This window comes from Condylostylus longicornis, unplaced genomic scaffold (assembly GCF_029603195.1).
Source record: "Condylostylus longicornis isolate FDR11 unplaced genomic scaffold, ASM2960319v2 ptg000031l, whole genome shotgun sequence".
Taxonomy (NCBI): domain Eukaryota; kingdom Metazoa; phylum Arthropoda; class Insecta; order Diptera; family Dolichopodidae; genus Condylostylus; species Condylostylus longicornis.
Window position 1 is genome coordinate 6,724,955 of NW_026578000.1, and position 17,368 is coordinate 6,742,322.

A 17,368-nucleotide genomic window follows, 5' to 3' on the forward strand; every position below is an offset into this window, starting at 1 on the left:
AGAAAAGGAAAGAAGCAGGCCCGGAGGGGAAAGGGGTACGTTAGTGCGTTAAAATCGATTTTGCTTTTAAAAGATTGAAATTGTTATCATGATTACCAGAATTAATAAAGGAATTAAATTATCACATTTAATTTTATACGAATATATGAGGTGAGAATTGAGAAATGATAATAAAAATTTATATATTTACCAGTTTGATGATAGAAGCTTTGCATTTGTTTTTGATTTCTATTCTGATATCTTCTGAGCTCCTTTCGTTTTTATCCTTTCGTTATGTGGTAAAAATTATTGCTTTGTATTTTCTGGTTTAAGCTTGTGATTGTTAAGCCATCTGAACCTGCTACTGTTCGTATCTCTTTTGGCTACTAATTTGATTTTTATGTCCGCAGTTAGGAGTAGTAGTAGTAGTAGTGGTATGAGAAGGGGGCTCCACCTGTATACCCACGCAAAGCACATGCTCTACTTCCTCCACCTCCGCCACATCTCGACACCCACGATATACATCCATCATAGCAACCCCAAGCTTCCTGGCCATTTTCCCCAGAAGGCAACGCCCCGTCAGGACCCCAACCAGTGTGCTAAGCCAGCCCTATTATATCTCAACAGCATCCTCGTCCTCCTTTTGTCCGTGATAGGCCACATTGTCTATCTTCCTCTCCTACACTCCTTCTCCTACACTCACTATCTATGACTGCAAGATAACCCATCAGCGGTAGACGAACCGCCGCGTCTACCACGTCAGTATTGCCGCCAGCCCCAGCCCTCGCAAAACGATCTGCCATCTCATTACCTCGTATCACGCTATGACCGGGAACCCAGCACACAGTCACCTGGCACATAGTACAAATTGTCCCCTGCATCGACCCACCAAAGCCGACCCAGCCGAATAGGACGCGAGGGCCCCAGTCGCCGCCTTACTATCCACAAAAATCCACTCGCATCCCCTCCGGTTTTGTGGCAGCCAATTCAGCCGCCCTGAGCACCGACAAAATCTCTGCCTGGAAGACCCCACATCCATCAGGTAGTCTTATCGATAACTCTGTCCTCAACTCCTCGGAGAAGACCCCCACCCCCGTACCATCCATTGTCTTAGAACCATCCATGTAGATGGTTAACCCCTCATGCGATCATAACCCCCCCCACACTCCAATCCTCCCTTTATGGAAACACAACCCCATAATCAACCCTCCAGTCGGTGTATGGCACCACAAAATCAGGCCTAATGCCCATAGGCCGCATTCCATATTCTCCCAGAATTCTACTGTGTGTGTATTCCCTGTTTTTAAGTATGCCCATCGCCTATAACCTCAAGGCACTTTCCGCAGCCGCCGCTTTTACCAGCTCACCCACCGTATCCAGGTCGAGAATAATCTCCAAACCCAAAGTGGGTGCAGAACGCAATGCACCCGTCACCCCAATACACGCCATACGCTGCGCCCTCTCCAACTTCCTCCTTTCCCTATCCCGAAGCACCGTTGGCTACCAGACCAATGCCCCATACGTCAGAATAGGCCTAACCACACACTCATACAACCAGTAGGCCAGTCGAGGACTCAATCACCACCGTCTACCAGCCGCCTCCTTGCAGGCAAACAACGCAGTCGTGGCCCTCATTACCCTATTCTCTATGTTTTCCCTCCACAGCAGCTTACTATCCGTAAATCACGCAGTAAGTGGATGTAGAGTTACTCTACTGATTATGCCCTCCTCTACTCCTACATTTTCGAGAGCCCCCACGATAGCCTCAATCTTTACATTATTGAAAGCACCCTCAACATCCAAGAAAGCAGCCAATGTATACTCCTTGTACTGCAGAGACGCCCTGTTACATGGTCGCAACCCCTATTACATACACAAAGGTTAGTACCACTAAGAAAATCTACTAAGTACTCACCTCGCTGATTAACATCCGCGTTTTCTCATAGAGTGTGGTGCGCATTCGCATCACACCCAGCCAGTACATCGTGTCTCCACATCCTGATAGCCTCTCTGAATTTTTCTGGCGGCGGCTCTGCCTCGCTGTCGTAGGGCATATAACATGAGATCAGAAGAAGAGGCAAATCCTTCTTCTTCCTCTCCCACCTCACCACAGTTGTATCACCGTCACAAATGTTATCCAAAAGAAAAAGTTTTAGTTCCTTCCTGGGGAAAATACAAGATCTCTGTCTACTTACTCCGATTTTGTAATACAGGACATAGTCCTTAAGCCTCAGGCCTGGTATTCTCCCCTTTCCATCTCATTAGCGCTCATGTACCCCACAACATTGCCAGTAGTGGCCTATTGTGATGGAGGTTGACTTGTATTACCTCCATTTGGAGGTACTCGGGAGGATACCATCATCGGAGCGTCCCCTCTTATGGAAGTGGTCCCTCCTAACCTCGGCTTTGCTTTTGGTTGGGTGAGCTACCTTCGGTTTTCGCTACAACTCCAGCGGGTTCCCTAGCCCTGTTGGGCGCACCGGAACCCAATGAAACCGGAGGAGCCACCGTAGGCCTCCTTCGAACCCAGGATCGCCTTCGCTTTCTACATCTGCTCTATCTTCCAAGGACTAAGCTCCTCCGTGGTTTTGAGCGATAGCCGCTGCGGCCTCCTACTAGCACTGTGTAGCTTGTTACGCGCGTCCCGTGCCTGGTTCCTTGACGCCTCACCTGTAAACGAATTGATCCCGAATGCATTGAAATCCCTTATTATTATTAGATTGTCGGCTTTAGGGATGGAGCTCAGTACTGATACTAACTGCTCGTAAAACTCCTCTCTAACTTCAGTCGTTGCGTTTAAACATTGTTCCATACCGTTTTTCCTAAATTTCCTAAATTTTCCTAAATTTTCTCAATGTAACCGTAATGTACGTTAGCCTTAGGCATACTTGAGTCTCAATATTTAAGAAAAAATAGGTTTCACCAATACCACAATAATATTTTGACTTTAATTTTGCAACTTCGGCGTTCAATTTTAAATCTTAATCTTTATATAAATTTGCACTAAATATACAAAAATATTTTTCGTTTAATTTTCATATTAGTAGCAATTAACCAGAATTTATAGTTGTATATCTAAGGTATAGACTAAAGTTAAACAAACTATACAAAGTAACAACTAAAGAATAGTGCAGCACAGTTGTTGATTCAATGTTTCTCCTTTATTTGTAATTACAATTTGCAACTATATCTTGTATTTAAGATCTCACGTTTCTTTTCTTTTAATATTTTTGTTGCTAATACCAACAAATTCAAACATAAGCTCATACAATTGTATAAGAATTTTTCCCTTATTGTAATTTTTTTTCACATAGCGCTTAACTATACTTTAGAAACCAAGTTATTACCTTTATGTACCTATACGAACAGCACCATCAATGTTACCTCATTGAATAAAACAAAAATGTTGTGTATTTAATTGTGAATTGCAGTTTGTATGAGCTTTTTTTTGTTGTTGTTACTGTTTTGTTTGTTTATTGCATTTTGTTTTACTGGTTTTAAAATTAAACATTACTGGTAGTGCTGTTGCCGCTGCTGTTGATGGTGCTGCTATTGTTGTTTTGTTAATATCTTTTGATATTGCAAAAAAGATATTATTGTTGTGGAAAATAAAAAACAAAAAAAAAATGTTTGTGTTAGATATTTTATGTGAATTTATTACACATTTGATACTGGCAAAACAAGGTTACCATCTCTTTAAACGTTTCATTATGTTCCTGGATTAGTACTCGTTATATAGGTATAAATTCGTCTCTTCCCAGTTGATGTCGTTTTGATATGGTATTGTACGTTCAAATAATTTTGTAGTTGACACAACCTATATGCTCCCAGTAAATTTTCAAACTTGTTGTTTCAAAAAATTTTGCACCCCAACAAAAGGGGGAGAGAAGAAAGGAGATATTATCAAAGTAAATAATTTACTGATTTTGTATACAGATATCCCATAAAACGCCTGTGTCTTGCAATAAATCATAATAAAATTCGGAGCAGAATGCTACTTAATTTTATAATATCGAGGATTCTCAAAGTTCTCACCCAACAAAAATTTCTTTGAACTGTTAATAATTTTTCCTGAAGCTTCTTGGAACACCATTGTAGAACGCAATAAATTACAATCAGAAATTCAAAACTTCTACATTAGATTTGTTTTTAAGGGCGATTGGTAACACTGGAGCGGCTTTTCCTTAGCAGACTCTATATTAAATTTTTTTTTTTAAGTGAACCGGTGCAAGTTGATAACTTTTAGATATTATGCAATATCATTGATATTAAAAACTATGTATGACTAAGTAACAGTTGGCAATTTTTGCTACCGTTTTCTATATTATGATGCTATTCTTAGGCTCTATAACGTTTTTAAATGTTCGTATAAGAATAATAAAAAATTTCTATGTACTCAAAGTATTATTCAACCATACAATTCTGCAATATATTTTTATTTTTTTCTCTTGTGTCTTTAAGCAAGTATTCATTTACCTTAGTAAAGTACTAATGCTGCACATATACAATGCAAACATATTTTTATTATGATATGGAAAAAATGCATAGTGTTTTATAAAACAGATAAAATAATAATGAAAAAGGATAGGTTGGGAATGCTTTAATATACCTTTTTTCACTTTTTCAAAATCTTCTGTATGTCACTTTTCTTCATCCTCCATTCCTCCCCAATGAAAATAATCTGAGAAAATAAAATGTAAAAAAAATCTGACGTGGTCAACACATAGTCAACCGCAAGGTCTTATGTCGAGTTAAGCGACAATGTTGTATAAGATTATGAAAATGCCTTTTGAATACTGCTTTCAAATTTTAAAGATATTAGTAAACTTTTAGTGAGTGAATTTGAGTTTAATTTTATGCCAACCGAATTCTCTAAAAAGATCATCAATAGCTTCCTATAATAAACTGAAGTCAACTATTAAATTTCAAGAAAAGTGGATAATTATTTCTTCTTATAGGCCCAAAAATGTAAATTCGACTCGTAGCAAACGTCCAGTTTTTGGCAACTGGTTTGTTTTAAAAACAGGTAGTTTCTCGTATTGTCGAACGAAGTTATATATAAGATTTGATGCTAATCTGTTGAACATTCTCTTCAAAATTATTAAAAAATGTAAAACCGACTAATTTCTTAGGTTTTACATATCCCAAAAGTTGGTCAATTCCTGCCATAGATAAAATAAAGTCACATCTAAAATTTCGTCAAAAACGGCTCAGTTGAGATACAGGCATGCACCGCAGACTGAATTCTTGCTGAAATCCAAAATTTGGTATGATCTCATCACCTTCATTATTGTATGGAATGCAGTTGTAAATAAGTACCTTCTATGTAACTATAAATTAGAATACAATACAATATAAAACAAACAGAAAAATTTTTGAGCAGTTCAGTCAGACTTCCAGAATAAAACATAGGAGGAGATGAAAAGAAGACTTTGTGAGAAGAGATGAGATGAAAGAAAATGATATTAAACAATGCAATAAGACAACGGTGGTTGTTTATATTTGGTTTGTTTCAAAACCAACCGCGTTGCGTTTAAAATTTTCATATTCAATCCACTGAATTGTAAACGTAATTGTGGAAGGCAAGACAAGAATTAAGAAAATAAAAATGAATGACAAAAAATTACAGTGGAAACTAACAGTGTGCAGAGAATGTGAATATGCAATTGTGTGTGTGTTTTTTTTGTGCAAAAAACTATTTTTAAACAAATACTCGTATAATAAACGGTTAGTTGGAAATTAACTAAAAAGGAAACAAAGAGGCAAGAGATAAAAAAAAATTTAAAAGTTGACAGAAGGAAGCAAAAAATAAATCTCACTCAAAATATACAAGTGTGTATGCACATAAATGCAAATGCTTATATAAGCCTTTGTGCTATTTAGATTGTGTAACCAACGTTTAAGGTATTATGGATGATGAGTTGACTCTATTTATTTTTTTTTTGTAAATTAAGGAAATGCACACTTTGAATGGAAATTCTTGTGTCCAAATCGAAAAAAAAGCAAAAACGAAACAAATAGCAAGGAAAAACTTGAATATTTTATACTTTTCACGTGACTGCATTTTTTAAGAGAAAAACTAAATTCCAGAAAAAAAAAATTTATTTTATTCATTTTGTCAAGCTTAAGATGAACTAAAAACAAGAAGAAGAAGAAGAAGAAGGAACAGAAGTTGAAGACGTCATTTAAATGTAAATTTTTTCCAACTTTTTATTTTAGCAATGATATTTTTAAATTTTCAAAACGGGGGGCAGCCGGTGGCAACTTTTATAGCCGGTTAAATTTGTTTAATTTTTCTTTTATTTTTTTTTTATTTAATCTTATTAAAATATTTGGTATTCTTAAAGTATATTGTGTTTTACACACACTTGCAGATTGTACTTAGTTCAACTGTTCTTAATCCGAGAATATTTGGTTAAATTAATTAACACAGAAAACAGATGGGCTCCGGAATATTAAAAATAATAAAATATTTTCTTTTGACAAATGAACACTATTTTTTTTTTAAGAGAGAAAAATTTCTCTCATTTAAAGTTTCTATTTAACTTAGAAAATAATTTTAGTTTTTAAAAAAATAGGAAAACTTATTGTGACGTAAGTTTTTTTTTCATAGAAATATAGAGGAAGTTTACTTTTTATATTTTTGAATATTACTTATATAAGGTAATTGAGTAGTTGTTGAAAAAACTAGTATTTGAAGAAAGTTATCTTTGTTGTACTGTAATTTAAAGAAGAACCCAATGTTTTTGTAGCACACTTGATGCTAAGTAGATTTTATAATATTTGCGAATAAAATTGAATGTAAACAGGGGTAAGAGGAATCATAGGCACAGGCAGTAATAAATGAAAACATTTTATACCTTAACATGACGTTCCAAATCGACCTGCTCTTTAAAATACGAAATTTGTTTTCAATTTCTCGTTTAATTTTTGCTAACAACTATTAGAAGCAGTTCCGTTGGATAATCAAAAAAATTTAAATGTTTAATCGAATAAGTTTACGAGTATAATACGAGTATACCTTCGATAATTTTATACGATGTTTTATATTGTGCTGCAAAAACCATGTTCTAGTCTTGTTTTTCAATTTCTATATGCTTTCAAAATTCACCAATTTTCAATATGAAAGGACTACGGTTGAAATAGTCAACATCTTTAAATTCCATGAAGTGGTTTCCTCCATAAATGTGGTCAAGTTTATTAGAGGGTAACCCTATTAATATGTGTATCAGGTTTGCGAAGCTAGAAAGAGAGAATTATACAAAATTTTTTTCTAAAGACCAAAAAAACTTTTTGGTTACAGTCTCTCGAGCTCGCCTGTCCAAAAATTCTATGATAAACTTTCTGTCACTATGGCAATTGTCTTTCTTTTAGAAAAATTGTTTCTCTTAAGAATTGTCTGCCTGCCATAATCAGAATTAAGATTAGCTGGATCCATTATATATAAATTTTTTTATTTCTAATAATAATTAATTAATAAAATTTCTTGAATGGTCATATTTTCTGTTGTGTTTGCCCTTATATAATTTTTAGTTACTCGTTTAGTTTCTGCCCTTATTATCAGATAGTCGTATCAGGAGAGTATTTGCAGTCTTCTAATATAAAATAATTTGAAATTAGCAAAATTAAAATTTCAGAACTGTTTAGCGAAATATGTTGAATCCGCCTATTAATATGCAAATTTAATAAAAAAATAACAGCACTAAATAATATCCGGTTTTCTTTATTTCGCAGCGTATCTTTTCTTTACTATTGCATTTCTCGAAAAAAAAGTTTGTTTAACAAATTTCAATGAAAAATTCATTTTAAAGTTTACCTACATTATTTGTCTTTTTACCCATGGAAAAATTCTAGTGAAAACGTTTTTTATTTCTTGTTTTCGTCTTAAAAGGAATTTTTGTTTTCTGTACATATCCCAAGTTTTTTAGCTTTTTTAGCAGAAAAAAAAATTTCCCTTCTAATTAGAAGAAACAATAAAATAATTTTCTTTTACAAAAACTTAAATACTTATTTGCGGAATTCCTTGTGAAAATTCACAGATAGAACAAAAAAGAAAAGAAAATGAAAACGTAAAATATTTTAACATCATTGTTCTCATTTTCGCATCAGTGATTCTGATGTGTGCGAAAGCAAATAAACCTGAAATTAGAGAAAAGAAAATTTAGTATCTAAAATGGTATAGAAAGCAGCACACACATACACACACTCACACAAAATTAAGCCTTGAAACGTGAAACGAAAAAGTAAACTTTATTATTCTTTTTTATTGTGTTTTTTTTTTTATATTGTGGTAAAACTAAATAAGGCTGAAATTGTAATGGGGATGAAAATAAAAAAAAATAAATTTAAATTCAAAATGTTTGAAGAAAATCACAAAAAAAAAATTTTTATTTCTTAAAAAATTTAAAGTTAAGTTTTGGAAAGTAGATTTGCAAAAAAAAAAAACACTATGCGACGAATGGAGGGGGAAATGAGGCGAGCGGACGTAGAAAAATAAATATTTTTCGTGATAGTTGAATGAAATTAAAAAATTTTCCGTCCCAGATATACTTTTGTCAACATTATTTAGCTAGAGAGGCAGGTAGAGAGAGAGTGAAAGAGATACTAAAAAGTTGTTTTTTTTTTCTTTCCGACGAAGTTTTTTTTTCAAAATTTTTTCAAGGATTTTCGTTAAAGTCAATTAAAATTTATAAATAAACAGAATTTTAGAATTCACGTATCTAAATTTTTAAATATTAGTTAAATTACAGTGATATCATGTGGAAAGTAATTCTACTAGAATAATATTTGGTAATTTTTCGAGGAAAATATAGAAAAATTATTCATTCATTTTATTTGTTCTGTTGTATAATCGTGCTTACGTAATTCCAGAATTGTGTACCATTTTAAATAGTTAATCGCTGTTAATTTCAGGTTTATATTTTAAATAAATCGCTTGCAGGTCAACCGGCCGCCTATTCCAACTATTTTTCCTTAAATAAGTGTACTATACGAAAATCAATATGTTTATTCGATCTATAAAAAATTTCAGTTAATTCCATTGGAAGTTATCTGGTTGTCAGTGTTGTTCCGATTATAGAATAATACAGTATTCCCCGAACTATATAACCGATCAGAGTATATGATACGAAAGGCAATATGGCTCTTGGCTACTCTATATAAACTAGTCGCCCGCCTATTAGAAATTCAGTATTAAATAAAAATTCGGTCGGAGATTATCTGGTTGTCAGTGTTGTTCCGATTATAGAATAATACAGTATTCCCCGAACTATATAACCGATCAGAGTATATGATACGAAAGGCAATATGGCTCTTGGCTACTCTATATAAACTAGTCGCCCGCCTATTAGAAATTCAGTATTAAATGAAAATTTGGTCGGAGATTAGCTGGCTGTCAGTGTTGTCCCGAGTATGCAACAGTATAATTCTTTTATCTTATGAGGAATGCAAAAAGAGAAAAAATTCTGTAGGTCAAAAAACAAGCATACGATTCAAAAGAAAATATAACTACGGCAAATTAATCGCCCGCCTAATAAAAATTCAGTATTGTATATAAATTCGGTCGAAGATTATTTGGTTGTCAGTGTTGTCCCGACTATGCAACAGTATAATTCTGTTCTCTTGTTTAGGAATGGTAAAAGAGAAGATGTTCTGCAGGTCAACCGGTTCACTATTCCAGCTATTCATCTTTAAATAAGTATACGATATGAAAAAATTATGGTTACGGCAAACCGGCCGCCGCCTATCAAAAAATTCAATAATATATAAATTCGATCGGAGACTATCTTGTTATCAGCGTTGTCCTGACTACACAGCAACACAGTTGTGTTCTCTTTTGAGAAGTGAAAAAAAGAAAAAAATTCTGCAGGTCAACAAGTCGACTCTCATAGCTGCTGTTTTTCATAAAATGGGTATATAAGTAGTTCTTATACAAATCCTGCTTATTGATAGCTGAGGACTTACGGCTCATTTATAAAGCATTAAGATGATGAAAGCCGGTTGGCTAAAGTATTTGAAAACAAAATAATTCAAAATTGTTTAAATGTGTTTTTGAAAGAGGAGTGCTTATATGGTCTGGAAATATAAAAAAGCGTCTTTAAATATTTAAATTAAAAAAAAGTCTGGAATTTAAGAACAGCTTCGATTATTTCAATGTTAAAGAAAAATATTAGTTTTTTTTTTAAAATATTGCAAAACATAAATTTTAAAATTCAAGATTTTTTTTTCCTTCTCATTCTGTCTTTAAACTCTGATTTTTTTTCTTTTTATTTTATTTTTGTAGATTTAATTAAATTTCTTCTTATGATTCCTGGATTTTTCCATCATCTCTTGATAAGTAAAATATGCGGGGAGCAAAAAACAAAAGAAAATGATTTGAGTTTTTTTTTTTTTTAAGTTTGAAATTTACAAATCGTTTTTTTTTTTCATAAATTTTTTGTTCTTTCAACATTCACTATGTAATTAATCTCATCCACATTTCATTATTTAAAAAAAATCGACTAATCTATCTCTCTAATTCTATATTTTCTATACATACATTCATACATACATGTTTAGTCATCTTTTAACCAAAATAAGCAACGCCACTATATTTTGAGAGTTTTTTTTAGTGTCAGAATTTTCTAATTATGTCAAAAAATTTTTAATAATTTGTTGTTTTCTGTAAGTAGAATAAAAAAAAATTAAATGAGAAAACATTGAACTTTTGTGGAATTTGATTGAGTATTTTTTTTTGATTAATACCAAAATAAAAAAAAATGAGAAATTTAATATCGTATATGTCATTTTTGTTTGTCAATAAAATTTGAATTTTGTTTATTTTATTTTTTGATTTACGATATTAGAATTCTTTGAAGATCATTTTTAATAAATGTTGCTAATTTTGAGCGTTTTTGTTTTTTTTTTTTTTGATTTGATTTGAAAAACTTTATAAATTAATTTTTACTAATAAATTTTAATTTTGTTTTAGGATCAGCTAAAAAACGTGATGTACGAAATTTAAGTATATCACCAACAGATTTGGGACCACCACCGAAAACTCAAACACCGGTAACAACACCGAATGGTGTTAATCGAACGAAAATAATTTCAACGAATACAACACGTAAGTTTTTATTTTAATTTATTTGTTTTAAATGAAATTAGATTATCAGAAGAACTTAGAAAATTAAAGAATTAATTTCATTTCTCGATCCAAATCGGCATTTGTTAAATTCGATATGACATTAAAATGGCACAGTGGCTATTCTATTTGCATATTTTATAAAAAAAAAAAAAATATTTTTAGAAAGAGTTTTAAAAAATATTTAAACTTATTTTTAAGCTAAATTATAGAAAGAGAATACATAGCGACCTCTGAAAATTTTAAAAATAATGAACATTTATACTTTCGTTTACATATGTATATGTACAACCAAACCCGTATAATATGATTTAAAATAGGCCACATTATCCTAAACTATATAAATGCTCCTTTGAATCGGACTATAAATTGTTCTCTGTATCTCTTTTATTATATACCTTCATTTTAACCCAGGTCATAAATTAATATACGAATGGGAACTTAATTTAAAGTAAATAGAGTTAACATAGTTTCAAAGTATTATAAAATCGCTTGTAAACAATAAAATATTTATATTTTATGTGAAAAATATCCGACGGAACAAAGAGTTTCTTAACATTGTAACATACTTGTGCATATACGCCCCGTATATATTACCATCTTCACTAAAATAAATGATACACTTTATTTTTTAAACAATAGAATTGTATAGCGTAAAAATAATTAATATGTAAATTGTCTAATTAAATAAAAACAATAGATACATATATGCATTTTCCTCCATATTTAATAATAATAATTTTTAACGCATTTTCTCGGCTTAACAATGCCCATCTACGTATATATACTCATAATATAATGATGATAGAAAATAAATGAATTTACCATTATCTAATCTCTCCATTGAATCTGCATTTTATTATTATGAACTTTATTTTCCCAATATCTACACATAATATTTAATAAAACCTTTTTAATTTCCAATTATTTTAATAAAAAATAATGAACTATGTATTAAAAATTATCTCACATGAATTGAATGCTGTATTTAAACAATAGTTAATATTTTTTGAATTAAATTGAATAGTAAAACTACAATATAACAAAAGAAAAGGTTATCTTTATTAAAAATCAGGCCAAATATAACTGCATTCGTTTATAAAAGCATGGCAATTCTGTAACAGTTTTCATTGTCACAATATCCACTTTCCATACCTATTAATAAAAAATAAACTTTTTAAAATTATTTAAATTTGAAAAAATACTTCAAATATTTTTAATGCTATCTTTTCTATTGTTTCTGATGTTGGAGCGACTAAAATGGAGTAAAGAATATGCAACAAAAGCATAAAAAATCGCAAGGAATTTAAATTGATTTTTCTTAGTATTAACGGTGCAGAGGCACAGTTGAGTTTTTTTTATCAGAGTTCTTCTACCATTTTTAAAAACCTTTATCAAATTAATTTATATATTATTTACTTTTTTTTTTTGCTGTACTCTATTGTATTATGATAACGGTTGTATACGAGTTGTACTGCAATTTTCCAAGCGAAAATTTTATTTTGTTTGTTAAACAGGAGCTCCCTCTTTTATCTTAGGTTTTTAAAATTACTATTAATATCTTAATACCCCAAATATTTTACCGAAATTGCAATTTAGCCGAATATTTTTATAAAAGTATTTGAAACGAAAAAAAATTAAAAGCATAATTAATAATTTGGTATTCCGTTTGTCAAATATTTGTACAGAGATGGGAGAGAACCAAAATAAAATGATGTTCAAAATTGCCTGTTTAAGTTAGAACAAGTTATTAAATAAGAAAATTCAAAAAACTTTAAATAAAATCGAGTTTGTAATAATTTTGGAATTTCTTTGAATCAATTTTCCGAATAAATATTCCGGTTCCTTTAAAGAATTCGAAATTAATAGTATAATTCAATATGAATGTCAAATATCCCTCTCTTTCCTCTCTCCCAACCTTTTTTTTATCACAATACAAGTTTAATGCTTTTAAATTTACATTTTAAACTTTGTATTGCAAATTACATTTTAAATGCTCACCTTTCTTTACTTTGTTATTTCGTCTTTTTTTTATTGCTTATTATCTACTTAGCTCAAACAAAAAAAAAAAACTGACAGGTAAATTAGCTATTGAATAGAGTGAGAAAATTTATTTACAGTTGCATAAATGGTCATTGGATTGTAGTGTATACTCATTATTGATTTATCGTAAGAGTTTAAAATTTATTTTCGCGGAATTCAGTGTTCATTAAATTGAATTTTATTTCTCTTTGTATAAGGTACATAAAAGTTTTCTCTATATAAGGTATAAATGAGTATGGTAGCAAAAATTATATAATCTTATATAAATAATATTCACATGTTATTTGCATACAAGTACCTTAGTAATAATAGAAAATAAACAGAACAATACAAAAAAAAGAGAGAGAAAAAATTACAATTGAGATGGAAATTTTGTTTTTGCACATTAAATCTGTGTTTTCGAATAGAAAACCAAAATACATAAATGGAAAAAAAAACAAAACATTTTTATTAATAAAAGAAAAATAAATTTAAATATTAAATTGCTGACTTAAAGTGTTTTTTTTTTCTCTCTCGCAAATGAAATATGTCAACTTAAATAAAATAAATTGTGATTACAGTTAGATACTTGATTCAGAAAAGAATTTTGTTGGATTTGCATATGGAAATTATGATGTAATTTACCAAAAAAAAAAAATAACACTGTAAGAAAAAAATTACTTGATTATATTAATGAAAGTATGTAGAGTTAAGCCTGATCTCAGACTATCTGAGGCTGTATAAATTACGAAAAAACGAAATTCGACTTAAAATATTTAAAGAAATGATACACTTAACATTTTTAACATGAAATAAATTAATTAAATAAAATAATTTTATTATTTTTTAATTTCATCAAAGAAAATATACCGAAAATTCAGAAAAACAGAAAACTTAGTAATCATGACTCCACTTTTACATAACAGATGTCACTACTAATATAATAAATAATTGACTACTAATTATTAATATAAAATATTGATATTATTACAATTAAATTCGAAAATGCTCTTTCTTAAATCTCTTAAATGTCAAACATATAATATGTATATTAAGTATAGTACAATAGTAAACGACTAGTAACAATTTCATAATGCAATATATACTAACAGTAAATACTTAGTACACACATAGTATTAGTCTACTACGTAAAGTGAACGTACTCTATACGTTTGGCATTTTCAACAGAATTATTTATGATATTTAGATTTTAAGTGATTTTGTTAAATTCGGCACCCTTTGACTTTTATTTTTTAATTGTAAAAAAAATTATAATTATATAATTGTATTTAGCAAGTTAGAATGCTTTTAACTGTCACAAATTGAGTCTGAATTCATACTCACATATTCTTTATATTTTTTAATTATAAAGTCATAAATTTAATAAAATTTGAATTTGGTGACATAATAAAGACATAAATGGCTACAACTAAGTATATTTAATTTGAATACGGATCCATGAATATACACACAGCATACATATTTCATATACAATATTTAAACATAAAAATAATAATTAATTACAATTTAAAATATCTAAAATTTAAATTAAAAAATCATTTTTTACATTGTTTTGTCTTATTTATATTGATATGAAAAAAAAAAATCATCGACTGAATTACGTAAAAATATAACGCCCTCTATAAACAATATGCTTAAATATTTTATGATTTTTGTATATGATAACTCTATATTCGCACATAAACATCATTTTAGATTTGAACCCACAATAATAGATTTTTTAACCTTTTCAATTATAATATATAAAATAATTCATGATCAAGGAAATTAAAATCGATTATTTTATTAAAAATGGGCAATCTCACAAAACATATGTATATGTACTTACATATGTACATTGTATTAGGCGAGTATTAAATTTTTCGTTATTATACGAGTATATGTCAAATTTTACGTATCAGAATTGGAAACGTAACGTGAAGGCAAAAGAGGTTTATAATTGATTTTTGATTCTAGAATTTATTCAATGTATGCACAAATATTTTGTAAATCTAAAATAACACTTAAAGTGCATAATTTAATTTTATTCTTTTATGCAGAAAAAAATTTACATTATTCACTTTTAGGGATTGTCCCTTTTTTATAGCAAAATTATTGTGCCAATTAAATCAATTTGAATCGCTAAAAATTCTATCAAACGTGATTGCTTTAAATAATTGGACAAAAAATAGAGACATAAATAGAAAAAAAAGTTGAATTTTTTTTAATTTAAGTGATGAACTAAAGAAAAAAAAACAAGGCATTAAAAATGTACAGAAATTTTTCATGCTTAATTTAATTTATTAAAAAAAAAATAATAAAATCTGAAAAAAAGTTTATATTTTTGTGTTTTTTGTGTTTTTTTGTCCACCAGATTTAAATTTTTACCCTCTTTTTTGTCATCTCACTTCATTTAATTTAGTGTAGATGAAAACTATTTCGCAAAAAAAAAAAAAAAAATTGGAAATTTCGCTTAACTTTGCAGTTGTATTAGTTTTGATTAAGTTATAAAAAAATTCAACAACAATTTTTCGAAATGTATAATCGGGAAAATCGATTCGGATTTAAAACTAATTCGAAAATTTTAATTTCTGCTTTATTTTTAAAATTTTAATTTTCGAACTCACAATATTTGGTTATATTCGGTTATTTTATGCAATTTATTCGGCCTAAATTCGAAACTCTTTCTTGTATATTTATCACGATCTTATTCAGGATATGGATCGGTTCCATACTTAGGATATTCCGTACCTCGAACCGATCAATATCCAGAATTAATAAACAATTGATTCAGTTTTGAATTAAATGTCCCATTAGAAACTAATTCAACTTTATTTGTAAAACCACTCAACTGAAAATCGTAAACTTTATTAATTAAATTTAATTTAATTTTTTAATAGGTCTCCAGTCTCCACACTCTCCATCGATTACAATTTTGTTAATAAGTCCGAAAGCTTTAATTTGACTAGATTATACTGCAATAGTATAATTGTTATTTAGCAAAATTTCTCGATAAATTCAAAACAAGAAAATAAAAAACCTCTATATTTGTATAGAGATTTAAATAAATCCCTTATCCCCATTCTTTTTCAAATTATTTTATTTCCATACATTAAAGTTTATGATTATAGCTTTTAAAATTTTAAATTTTAAGTTCAAGTGAACTCGCATTAAAAAAAAACAATTGCTACAGAGAAAAAATAAAAATAATTGCTTTAGGCAAAAGCGTTTTTTACAAAGATCCATTGCAATTTTCATGGTCCATACTTTTCTAGATCATTTTATATAGAATAAAAGAAAATAATGTGCTTTTATTATATTTGAGTTTGGAAATTTTTTTAAGATTAAGTAAAGAATTTCTTACAAAAATAAATGATTATAAATTATAAAGTTGGAAATGAAAATATAAATAAAAATTTAGTGGACAGAAATAATGATTGTTCTAAATTTAAATTTATAATATGGACTGGTGAGAATCTGAAAAGAAAGAAAGAGAGAAAGAGAAAGAGAACGAAAGAAAAGCTTAAATATTATTTTCGAAATATTTTTGTATAGGGCGCATTTATTGTAAAATATGCTCTGGTACTTGTACTTAGTTTTCAAGTATACCATCTTTCTCTCTATCGCTTTGTTTCTCTTTCTCTCTCTTGTAGTCTTGAAATAAATTAAATGCTTTGTTTTTATTTATGTGTTATACTTATTTAAATTTTCCTTTTATTATTATTATTATCATTTTTAAAATAAAATGATTATTTTATTGTATAAAATTTAATTCAATTTACGAAATTGCAATATAATTTTAGAGTAAAATGAAAAATATGAGAATTCTCTGACATAAAAAGAATGACAATCGGATATGATTAGAAAATTATTTCTTCTTTTGTTTTTGTGTTTTTTTTTTTTTTTTGAAAAACGTGATCTATTTTGTATTACAGTTAGAAAAAATCTGTTTCATTGCCTTATATAGAAAATTTTAAAATTAAAATTTCTTATAACAAATTCTATATAGAAAAATGATTTTATTATAAAACTGGAACTTATATTGAATTTTAAGTATAATTTTCTATAATGGGAGCGAATTATTTTATCTTATTTAATATTTTCATTCCATAATTACTTATTATTGTATACGGAATGATCGTGACTTATTTATAATTATGGATGACCAATTTTGGAAATTGAGGCTTTGATGCTACAGAATTTGATGAATTCATGAATGAATATAGAGAGAAGAAAAAACTGTTA

General features: G+C 29.3%; 1 protein-coding gene across 1 annotated transcript in view; it reads left to right on the forward strand.

Annotated features, from left to right (window-relative positions):
- LOC129608434 (putative mediator of RNA polymerase II transcription subunit 26) overlaps positions 1-17,368 on the forward strand; it is a 178,207-nt gene that overhangs the window by 20,661 nt on the left and 140,178 nt on the right. Inside the window, exons 2-3 of the mRNA XM_055519928.1 lie at positions 10,262-10,315; positions 10,949-11,083. Of these exons, the coding sequence (XP_055375903.1) occupies positions 10,262-10,315; positions 10,949-11,083 (189 nt within the window). The remainder of the gene's footprint in view (positions 1-10,261; positions 10,316-10,948; positions 11,084-17,368) is intronic.